The sequence below is a fragment of the Etheostoma cragini genome, chromosome 17, assembly GCF_013103735.1.
Source record: "Etheostoma cragini isolate CJK2018 chromosome 17, CSU_Ecrag_1.0, whole genome shotgun sequence".
Taxonomy (NCBI): Eukaryota; Metazoa; Chordata; class Actinopteri; order Perciformes; family Percidae; genus Etheostoma; species Etheostoma cragini.
In genome coordinates, this window is record NC_048423.1 from 24,790,275 (window position 1) to 24,801,768 (window position 11,494).

Genomic DNA, 11,494 nt, shown 5'->3' on the forward strand with positions numbered 1-11,494 from the left:
GGAGAGGAAGGCAAGCCATGGAGCAGTCCAAGCATCAAGCAACAAGGTTTTGGCGATTCTTTCCTGACCTTCGGATCACATATCTGGGATCAAATATTCCAAACTCAAAGTCAATTCTGTTCCAGGGATTTTACCATATGCAATAGACTTTAAGGTATTTAGCTCGCTCAGGTGTTAGGAAATGTTTAAGAACCCTTGTGACAGGGTCTAAGCAAGTACCCTGGGCAGGATGAGCACCAGAGGCAGACACACGTGACTATGAATATGAGCCATAACTGGTCACTGCATCAGATGATGAGAGCTTGGTGCAGATCTTTGTTTCAATGACACGATTGATGACTTTGACCCGTTCCTATTGATGATTAATGATGTAACTAGCAGCCAGGCCCAGTGGAAGAGCACCAAATCAGATAATATGAGGCCAAAACTGGTCAAAGCCTTGACTGGAAATGTTGTAAAATGGACTACGGAACTATTTTTCCAAATTTAGCGTTTTCACATTAAGACATGTGGGATAGCATTCTTTGGATACGGGGGTTTTACTGCAGTTTTCGGCTTCTTGGCTGTTTACGGCTTACGGTCAGCTCTGTAGGTTGCTATGGTTACAAACTAACCAGCCAACAGTTTGCAGAGCTACGGTAGAGATGCATGGCCAAATAAAAAGAAGAAACACAGTTACTTGTAAACAATATCAAAGATTTGGATACCAAGGGGTTTCTGGATAGGAGAAAACCTCGCTACGTTGACCTCCTCGAGAAGCTGGTAGAAGGAATTAGAGGGACGCTGTGTTCACATGGTTGATCAAGTCTGCCACTGGTGAAAGATCCTATTTTGCACAGCTACATGTGGATGGGAATATTAGTGGAATATTAACTTTCACTAGCCACAGCTTAGTCAAAATATCATCTTTTCAGAATAAGGGCAAAAAACAGAATATTATGTGCATGTGAACATGATCACTAAATGTGACTGCCATTCTTGATCTTTCTGTTGCTGTCTTTTGAATTTGAGCACTTTTTTGTAAATTGGGTCGAAGTACCTTAAGTACCCGTGGACCCTGTACAAGGGCCAGGAGACTGGTCTCACTGAGGGCCAACCGACCCCATGGCAGTGGTCAGTATCTTAGCGAACATGAGACCAAGATGATCACTGCTGCAGCTGAGTGGTGATCAAAGTCATCGACCAGGAGTCAGTGCACTGCTGCAGAGAGACCAAGGAGGACCTTCACATGTGAGGACAGAGTCCATCTTTTAACAGAGACAGGGCTTATGATTTACGATGACACCTGAGCAAGTGCAATAAGCTTGAAAGACATCTAGTGAGTGAGAAAGTGCTTTCTCTTTAGGGACTACCTTGGTTTGGAGAGCATGGCACTGGGCCATATGGGGTGAGGTAGTTATTTGATCTTTTGACAAGCTAAATAGAATTAATGGACCTGGATCTCTAATTTTCCAAGGACTAGTTGTCAAAGGTAGTCCAGCTTAGAAGTATTATGTACCTTAATTATGACATTGATCTTTCCTGCAGCTTCTTTTTTATATGTACTGCTAATGCTTTTTAAATGTGCTTTAGAGATAAAGTTTGATAATCTGTGTGATCATTCTGAAGACTGCCCACTGACAGACAGAACCCTGGGAATTAACTCAAACCAAAGCCAAGACTAAACAAAATCAAATGAAGGAAATTTAAACAAGCACAGGATATGAAGATAATAAATACCCCTCAACGGCTGAAATAAATCAGTCTGGCTGCTACTCATCCTGAATCTGCTCCTCCTTTGTTTCACTCTACAATAATTTCCGCTACTCATCTTTTGGAACTCATAAAATCTATTTTTTGATTACTCTAAGTCAATATGTTAGAGAGAAGACACCTCCATGTGGAATCATTATTGAGAGGAAGTTTGCATAGCATGAAATTGAATGTATTGTGCCACAGTACATCATTTATTTGCACATGTGGTCCGACTTAGAGAAGTTCCTAAAACAAAGCGCTGGCCTTACTTCAGTCACTCAGCAATCACTGTGTTATTGTAGGAGAGCACACATGTACAGTATCTCAGGACCACAGAGCACTGCTCAAGCTTCTATTCTTAGAAAATGGAGAACATATCCATCCATGTTAGATCCATATTTTATCATTCTTCCTCTGGGTCCAGATACAGTTTATATCTCTGGACATGTTTTCCCCAGGGGTTACACACATTGCTATGGGTAGAGTCCAGCTGCCAATAGCTGATAATAAAACGTGCTGTTCTGCACAATTTGACTACATGAGAGACGATTCTAGAAAAAGAAAAGAAAAGCAGCCATTGTTCTAGTCTCATAATGATGGAAACCCCATTCCATCAGATGGTCAACACTGATATCTGATGCATTATAGAAGGAGGCAATATGAACCGTTTACAGTGTTTAAGTCCATTTTGTGTTTCTTAATGTATGATAGCAACTAGTGTTGACCTCCAAACAAGGTGTTGTGTCCTAGGCAAACCTGTGCAACACTAAAGGTCAAATGACCCACATGGCAGCACACCCGACTTCACAGCTTTGGCTTGTGTTGTAGGAACTGATGGGCAGAGACGGCTCCAGAACATATCATAACATATGTATCGTCTATTTGAATGTTTCAAGTTATATGATCAAGACCTGGTAAAGAACTTATAATGAGTAGGCTTGTATTCATAGATTTCACTTTATTCCAAGGAAAATGTAAATATTTCTTTAAATTGTGCATCTTCTATTAACAATTTGTATGTAATGTTCAGCACATTTAGAAATGTATTCTGTGTATTGTTTTATGTCTTGTGGCTTGTGCTGACCCTAGTGTTGAAGGTTAATCAGTAATGCGCAATTTATGCATATGAATCTGAAGGACAAATATGTATCTAGGACTGTACTTTTGTATTGTATTTGTTATAAGCATTGCGAGATCATTTGATAGATTTTGGTGATCAGTGGATTGTTGATTTGCAATTTAATTTATTATTATTTATTTACCAGGGACTGTTTACCTTAATCAACATTTCAGTTTCCACCTTAATGTAAATGTACCAGTTAGCTAATGAGCTCGTTTTATCTGCCGTTCTCATTTGTTTTGGTTGTATATTCATGCCATTGGCTAAGTCCACTTAAAACTACAACGGATGGTTTAACTACAATTTTTTTTTTTTACTAAAGACTACAGAAAGCATTAAGTAAAACATAATTATTTGTGCTTTGCTTGAAACCTGAAAAATGCAGCATTTTGATACATTTTCTGTCACGCATCATTCAGAAGCAGTAGCAGCCAAAAGTTGGTTAATTACAGCGTGGCGGCGGAGGAGGGTTGGGGAGGTTTCGGCGACGGTTGATGGCGGTTGGCAGGGGGGGGGGGAGTAGGGGGCAGAGAGATTTGTACCTTGAGGCGTTTTAGGATTAAAGGGCTTATTGAGGGCATGTTGCGCACGGTGATGGGCAACATCTGCCGGGGGAAGTCACAAAGCACAGGTGGCAAAGGTCACCAGGAGGCCACAGAAAGGAAACGGGGTAGAGACCAGGAGAGCAAAGGAGGGAGGGGGGGCGGGATATGGAGGAAAAAGAGAAATAGAACATCACAGTGAAAAGCAAGGAAATGGGAGGGCAACGGAGAAAAAAAGGAAACAAAGCTGAAGAAAGGAAAGACAAGTGAAGGCACCAGCACAGCAAACTACGGGCTTGGAGTGACAAAGGGGATAGTTGATGTCCCGTGATGCTTCTTTATATCAAAAGAATGTCACCACAATTTTACATACTGTAAGGTTGTGTTTGTTGCAAATCACCAAGCATCCCCTTTTAAGTTTTTATGAGCATCAATGTCCCCATTAACAGTAAGCCAGGCCCCTAGATTGCAGCGGAGCAGAGGTGGGCGCCAGTCTTGCCACAAAGAGAGTACAGCAGCACGGTTCCAGTGCACAACCAGACTTACTGTGGCCAAATGTCCAGCACAGGGCTGCACAATGCGCCGCTTCTGTTGAGATGACCAGCATGATTAGATACAAGTTTAGGACAGGACGGAACAGGTAGGATTTCCCCGCTGACACCAAGTAGAACCAGCAGCATGTCACTTGCTTACTTTTTACACAGCGTACATATTTCCACAATATTTACTATGCAGCAACCTCTAATGTAAAGACTACCTTCACCGAATACCTGAAACCCCAAAAGTGTATTCACTACTCATACATATTTCATATATGTGCCAGTCTTGGAACATACTTCTTTTGTTGTGTGGTCAATCACACAGTTTTTAGGTAGATCAGTTGAAAACCAAATATACCAATATTACTATTTCTATGGAAATATATACAGAATGTTATAAGTAAATATGAGTAGGGGTATACGTGTAGCAAGTAGGCAAGTGTGCTGCGTTGTCCTTCATCATTTCCAGCTATCCACCACATTGGGTTTAAAATGTATGGAATTCAGAAGACGCCAATATTAAAGTGAAATAGATATTTATCCAATTGTGTCAAAGTTCTTTCTGAAGCAATAATTTGTGTTAAAGTTAATTCTAAAGCAATAATTTGTTGGAAATTTAAGAAAAATATCCAATTCCAATCCATTCAAAAATATTCAGTGTATTTTTCCTTTTGACCTCAAATAGGTTGTCTATTATGAACCAGGTTGGTGCATAGCTTCATCCTACACATTTACAGCTGTTTTCTTACAGTACCATTGTGTCTGTAGTAATTAATTTTTTGAATTGTGTGTGATTATTAACTGAGCAAAATACATTTAGATGTATTCATAAATTACATAAAACTGCCATCTTCGTCATATAATCTAATTTGAAGCCAAATGGCACAAGAAAATAAAATTTGAATTTACTGATTTCCTTTTAATATTGGCATCCCTGTGCTTCCATAGAACTCAATTAACCTCAATTCCATCAACCATTCGAAAAAGTTATGTAACAATCATTCCATCTTTTTTTTTTTTACATGACACCAGTAGCAACATCATCCCCATTGAGTTTTTTTGGGGGGTTTTGTGTGGAGGACTGGCTTGGCTCTTGGGCACTGGCTCTCTTTGCGGCAGGACTAGGTGACACCCCCGCTGAGGGTTATCTATCTGGGTGTTTGGTGGCACCCACAAACCTTCAACATCAGAGCCTGACTGGAGCGCAAGGCAGCCAGGGTTTTCAGAGGAAGATCCTGCACAAAGAGGCCCTACACACCAGGGAAGTGGTCATTTCAGTCAATGCTGGTAACGGTGTAACGAGCCAATGTCCAACCACACAACACGTGAGTCATGTCTCCTTAGCCTGAAGAGGGTATCCTTTTAAAGGAATAGCTTAAACTATTGGGTGAGATGTTCAGAGGGCTATTAATCTCACGTCTCACAGTACAGAGCTAGAGTCAAGGTGTGCTTAGCCTAGCTTAGCATAAATACTGGAAACAGCTAGCCTAGAAGTTCAACAAAAGCTAACACCTGCTAAATCTCATGATGTGTCCTCTTGGTTTAGCTTTTGATGTGTACACAAATGTAAAATAGCAATTCATGAATCAGACCTTTGGGTGTTACGACCAACTCTTGCTATACAGAGAAATGATCTATGATCTGTCAAGAGATTGCTCCACAAATTATAATTTTCATGTGATTTTCTGTTTGAATTGAACAAAAGAGATAAGGTCTGTTAACAGTCCCAATCTCTACACACTAAACATTTTACCTCCACCTACAGTAACCCCCACCCCCCAAGGGTCTCACTGTAGGATTGAGGCCTGAAGTGTGAGCGGACACTGAGAATGGACCTCCCATGCAGTCTGCTGCAGGGGGCTCTAAAGGTGTATGAAAAACAAATTCAACAGGCACACTGCTTGTTAGAAATGGGGTTGCTGGGCTTCTTGACAGGCTATAGATATCAAACCTGAACTCCTCTCTTGGCTCGGTCCAGAGATGTATATCACAACACGAGACATTAGGGAAAACAGCTTGTGAAAACATAAAACCATTTCAGCATTGTGCATGGTTATTTGGAGGGACATTTAAAAATGGGAGCTTCATAGTAGAAAAATATCATGGCAATAGCAAAGCATGACAAAAAAACCCCACCTTTGATCATCTTAGCAGGAGCAGTTTAATAACTGAAAGGTTGAATTAGGCTGGAAATGGACTTTGCTATCTGAAAAATCCCCCTTTACACAGGAGACTCTTATTCTTGGCAATGCGCACACAGGCTCTTATCACGTAGTGCTTCAGCAGGCTGCTGGTAATTGCCTTGTTTTCTCTCAGCTAGCCAAACCCCAGGGACGTCTGCACAGCTCTGCATGTGCTACCCATCAACGTGCTACCGGCCATTTCTCTGTCTAGCTTCTGTTGTAGTTTTCTCTCCTTCCAACTTTACTTTTCTATTCTATTCTGACATTATAAAACTGCACATGCACGTGGACCTGTAATAGATGTGTGTTATACAGGATGGACAACAGGAAATGTTCAGTGTGTGTAATAATCATAGACTGTAAAAATAATGGACGATCCTGCAGGTCTATTAAAACTAAAGCCTTAAACGTGCATTCTATCTAATTTCCAGCAGGGGGCGACTCCACTGGCTCCAAAAAGAAGTCTGTCTATGAGATAATGACCCTACTTCTGCTTTGATGTATTACCTCAGAAGTATTTTTTATAGTTTTTGGTCTTAATCGCTAGTTTTCTTCAATACAGCAAGATGTTCAGTTTGTAATTCATGGTGCCATTTATGTTAAAATAGACAATAAAGCAGGGGATGCTTTAGGACCTGTCAATCAGGACAGAAGCTTAGCAATGCTAACTATGCTAACACTGAGGACATTACTATGTCTGTGTGTTGTCACATCATCAAAGTGAACTAGAACACTTTGGTTGCCTGGAAATGTCTTGTTCAGCTTTCTGACAACCAAGCTAGCTAGCTAGCTAGCTAGCAGTAGCATTAGCTGGTCGCTTAAGGGACAGTCTGCTGCTAAAATCCCAAGTGGATGTCTCCCTTCAGAAGGGTTGAAAAGCTGCAACGTTTCCCCTTTATGATTTAGTCTAGCGTATCGCCATAGCAACCATTAACATTACTGGCTTGGCTGCATCATCCTACTCAACCTTCACAAAACCTTCTCGTGCGGAGTGTCCAAGTTGCCCGAGGCTTTATAACTGCTGTCCATAAACCTATGAGTGATGTCATGGATACTACGTCCACTATTTTTTTTACAGTCTGTAATCATGATATTAACACATATTACAATACAATAGGCAGAATATAATCATTTTTAGCATATACATTGGTGAAGTTTTTTTTCTCAAACTGTAGTATGAAAGAATGAGTTGCACAATAATTTCATACCCGGTGAGTGTAGTCTCCACATACGCCCTGGAGAGAAGAGAAAGAAAGTTCAATCAGAATTTGGTGACTACAAATCTCTACCATAATGTTTTGTAATGAACAGAAGTTTGTTAAAGAGGTGTTTACCAGGCGAGGATGTTTTAACAAAAATCTATCATCTTGCATTTTTGGAATATGCAGTGTTTTGGAGGTAATTGGTCCATGCTAGGGACTAAAAGTCAGAATATCTCAACCTTAGAGGGTTTAATTTTTTTCTTTTGTAATCCCTCTCTGCAGTCTTTTCCTAACTTTATGAAGTGCAATGCTAAGTTTCTGAAATACCACTTTCACAGTGAAGAAACAGTAAGAGTTAAAGCTGGTAAACAACTGGATGTACTACTTGGCCAAGTTGTCAAACTACTGCAAACCATGTCTCACCTTTTCCCCTTTGGGTCCAGGTTCCCCCTAGAAAAACAACAACAACACAGGCGAATGAGATCCGTGGTTCAGCAGGTTAGCAGGTTATGATCTTGGGACTGATATCAGACTTCACAAACTTACTGGGATTCCTTTAGCACCCCGCTGCCCCTGAAAGACAACAGCAACACAGTTGGTCTTGAGTGTAGTAAAGGCCTAGATGTGCAGCTTCTCAAAGAATTCATTATACCTCTAATAAACTTGAGTGAAATAAGTAAACAAGGTATCAATCAAACTGATGAATTAGCTGTTACAGGAGTCCATTCCAATTACTTGTTCTGTGCAACGGCACAGTTTGACTTCCCAGCAGGCCCTGGGGCGTGCCCAGTGTGAGTAGCTGTCAGAGCTCAGCGACTGGTTGATTAATGGACTCAGGGAGCGGGCCCAGTAGGACACATCCAGTGCACCCCATGCAGGTGACCCCACAGGCTCAGCAGCTCCAAAGCCACTTTGTGAAGGCAACAGCATCTCCATACATTTACCAGAAAACCCGTCAAAGCCCTTTTTAATACTCCTTGACATTTGTCAGGAAGGAGACTAAGAAACAGGAGCTCATTACAGGGCCATTAATCAACATTTAACACTATCCAAACCCACTCTACCTCCTGGAAATTTGTCCTGGCTTTGAGTTCACTGGAGCTGTCCTGCTTCAAAAAACAAAACCCGCTGTCTGAGCAAGAGTGATGGTCTTCAATAAAAGCCAGAGCATCAACCTCAGCTGGACATCACTGAATTGATCTACACTTCAACATCAGTCAAGAAGAACAGAGCTCTTTCATACTGCAAATCTGTTTTGAAGCTGCTAATAATTCCAGGGGAAGATCCAAATTGGTGGAGAAAATGGCTCCAACAGTTAGAGGGAGGTGTCCTCCCATTGCTATCAGCAGACAACAGCATTGAGTTGTTGTTTTGGATGATTGTGTGAAAACTTAAAACACATCAAAACCAAGTTTATTTTCTTTCATTCTTGCTTTGTTGTCTTTTGCTTTACAATGCCTGCACATGGCATCTATGATATGGTTAAAGGACACAAAGGACACACTATAGAAAGTATAGAAAGTCACGAACATAAACTTCAATAGTCTGTCAAAAATGGGTTAAACAGTTACTTTGGCTCAGTAATAGCAGGGTCAGCCACAGTGAGTCCTTTTCAGATCATTGGTCACAAACAACGCTGAAATGGAGGATTTTAAAAGCCTAGTCCTGGCTTACCTGCAACATGATGCTTATTGTATGGCTACTAAGGCCTCCGTGAGTAGGGGATTTATTTGTTAATGGTAAAGAAAATGCTTGAAGCATACAAATCCTGCAAGCCTCAGTGAGCACTGTCTAAACTCCCTTAGTGCCCATTTCAGTTAGTCCGAGTTGTACCTACTAACCCTGACTGAAAGCCTGGGGGGTGCAAACAGCTCCCATCCGTCTGCCTTTTCCCTACTGCAATCAACCCAGTGTCAGCCCATTACTGGTGGGTGTAAATCAGGCCACCAGTCTGTTTTCCTCTGCTACAAAATAAACAGGCAGCTAACTGACCTTAACAGCAAAACCATCTTCAATGCAATTATTTCATATTTGCTTTAGCTTGTTGGTGTGTATTCCCGTTTTAAGGGCTCAACAAGGGGTTGACCAGTGGGGATGGTAATATAGTGCATATGTTTCTGACCAATGTAAGGAATGCTTACCATGTCTCCCTTCGGTCCGCTCTGTCCCTGTGTGAACATTAAAACAGGTGGGATAATAATTAAATCTAAACAGATACCTTTACTTGATTTCCTTGGAAAAAACTTACAACAATAATGACACTAATGGACGTTTTATTACAATAATGACCACAATTTTCATTCTTAGCTTAATTATGCTCATTATCATCACAGTGTTGGGTTCTGGGCACTGAAGAAGCCCTCCATTACTCAGTTATTTCCCTTTTAGACAGGAAGTTGGGGAAACTCACAGATTTGCCATCCAAGCCGATTGGACCCTAGGATTAAAGAAGAGAAGAAAGTGGTTGAGTACATAGGGAGATCACACAAATAACCAACTACAGCATCAGTTAGAAAACTGGCTATTTACAAATACTCGCTAAATACTTGGTGATTGAAGTAAAATGCTAAGGTGGTGTGGGTGAAGATTTATTAAATGATTTGGGCAGAAAAGTGAAAAATGAGATACAATTAACCATGATTCAGGACTGTCATGTTATGCATAACAGGCTTTCACAGAAATATCAATTGTTCAGGATCTCACCAATTTTGTTGAGGGAGGAATGTTGAAAATACTTAAATACTTAAATAAAATTCCCTTCTTCACCCTCCCTACTTGATAAATGTTTAGCAGTCCTCACTGCTGCCATTAGTGGCCGGAAGTTATATTGCATCAATACTGATTGAAATAGTCATAACTTAAATTAAATACATTATGTACTGTACATGTTATGCACTTTTTTACAAATGCAGTAAATAGCAGACTGACTGACTGACACATGAGATGCATTCTTCTTAGAAAACAAATATTGGTTAAAGAATTAAATCAGGACCAAAGCTGATCGTCCCGGCCCTGATGTACAGTATCAACCTGACAGAGACTTGGTCGGGACTTACTGGGAATCCTGGGAACCCTCTTGTTCCAGGTTGGCCCTGAAACGGAAACAGAAAAACAATCAGGTGTTTGTTGTACTTCTGAAAGTCGGACTTAAAAAGCTGCTCGAAGCCAGTCAGTGGAAGAAGATTCACAGTCTGCCCCCCCAATCCCTCCACTGCACTCTGGTATTTAGTGAGTCTCCAAATTGATTTTGACGCAAGGAGTGATACTGAAGACTCTGTGAAATCCCTTCAGTGTGTGAGTGGGCTCTGTCGGTAGAGGAGGAAATTGGATGCTGAAATGGAACACTGAAAAGAAAAAGAACAAGGAGTAATCTAATAAAGATGTACAACTAGGGACAAAAGGTGGACCAGCTTAATGAGTGGATGTCAATAACAATTAGCCAGCGTTTTAATCAGCATGGCTTTGTTAGCCTGCTTTTCAGACTGCTACAAGACATTCAATATCCCCGGGAAACGAAGGGTGAGGAGGAAATAAGGATGTAGAGAAAGACAATTACAAGCAGGGAACCTGACTAATGACCAATGTCTAGAAGCAGAGCTGGTTCCAGGGAGCTTTGAATGGTTTCTGTCCCCCTGGAAGGAGGACAGTCATGGGTTCATGGTTTTTTTCTACAAGAATTTAGTTCCAAAGTTAGTTTCAAACCTCTCACGGTCCTGTGAAACTCCAGCTAACCTGTTTTTACAAGTTCTGAAAGGTAAGGTTGACTAAGGATATTTTTTGTCACACTAGTGAGTTAAGATCTCTCTTTTTGGTCAAAGTACTATTTCCAAGACCAAGGATGAACTTTCACTTTTCAGCCAACATGAACATGAAGGCCTGGACGACCCATCTGCTGATGAAGACTGTGAGATGTTGTTGAAAACTCCAAAAGAAGTCAAACAAAACAAAAAGTTCCTCGAACTAGCATTTCCAAAACCAAGAATGAGCTTTCATGCTTTAGTGTATACCATTTTGAAGAAGACGTCCAAGAGGCAAGTAAGTGCAGCACGATGTAAAATCTTTTCTGTTTTGATAAAATAGATAGATAGATAGATAACCTTTATTATTTAGACTCATGGTCCATAAAAATACAAAAGCAACAACAAAGAAACATACAGATACACAAGACAGACAC

The 11,494-nt window shown here is 40.8% G+C and overlaps 1 protein-coding gene across 16 annotated transcripts in view; it reads right to left on the minus strand.

Annotated features, from left to right (window-relative positions):
• The window catches only part of col13a1 (collagen, type XIII, alpha 1), a 125,913-nt gene that overhangs the window by 38,482 nt on the left and 75,937 nt on the right, over positions 1 to 11,494 (minus strand). For 13 of the 16 annotated variants that reach the window (XM_034898311.1, XM_034898318.1, XM_034898316.1 and 10 more), the window contains 7 exons: positions 10,377 to 10,412; positions 9,731 to 9,757; positions 9,462 to 9,488; positions 7,867 to 7,893; positions 7,744 to 7,770; positions 7,327 to 7,353; positions 5,114 to 5,185 (listed from right to left, as the gene is read on the minus strand). In XM_034898311.1, coding sequence (XP_034754202.1) covers positions 5,114 to 5,185; positions 7,327 to 7,353; positions 7,744 to 7,770; positions 7,867 to 7,893; positions 9,462 to 9,488; positions 9,731 to 9,757; positions 10,377 to 10,412 — 243 coding nt within the window. Of the gene's footprint in view, positions 1 to 3,396; positions 3,460 to 3,942; positions 3,985 to 5,113; positions 5,186 to 7,326; positions 7,354 to 7,743; positions 7,771 to 7,866; positions 7,894 to 9,461; positions 9,489 to 9,730; positions 9,758 to 10,376; positions 10,413 to 11,494 lie in introns of all 16 variants that reach the window. The other 3 variants (XM_034898312.1, XM_034898310.1, XM_034898313.1) reach the window with 2 other exon arrangements.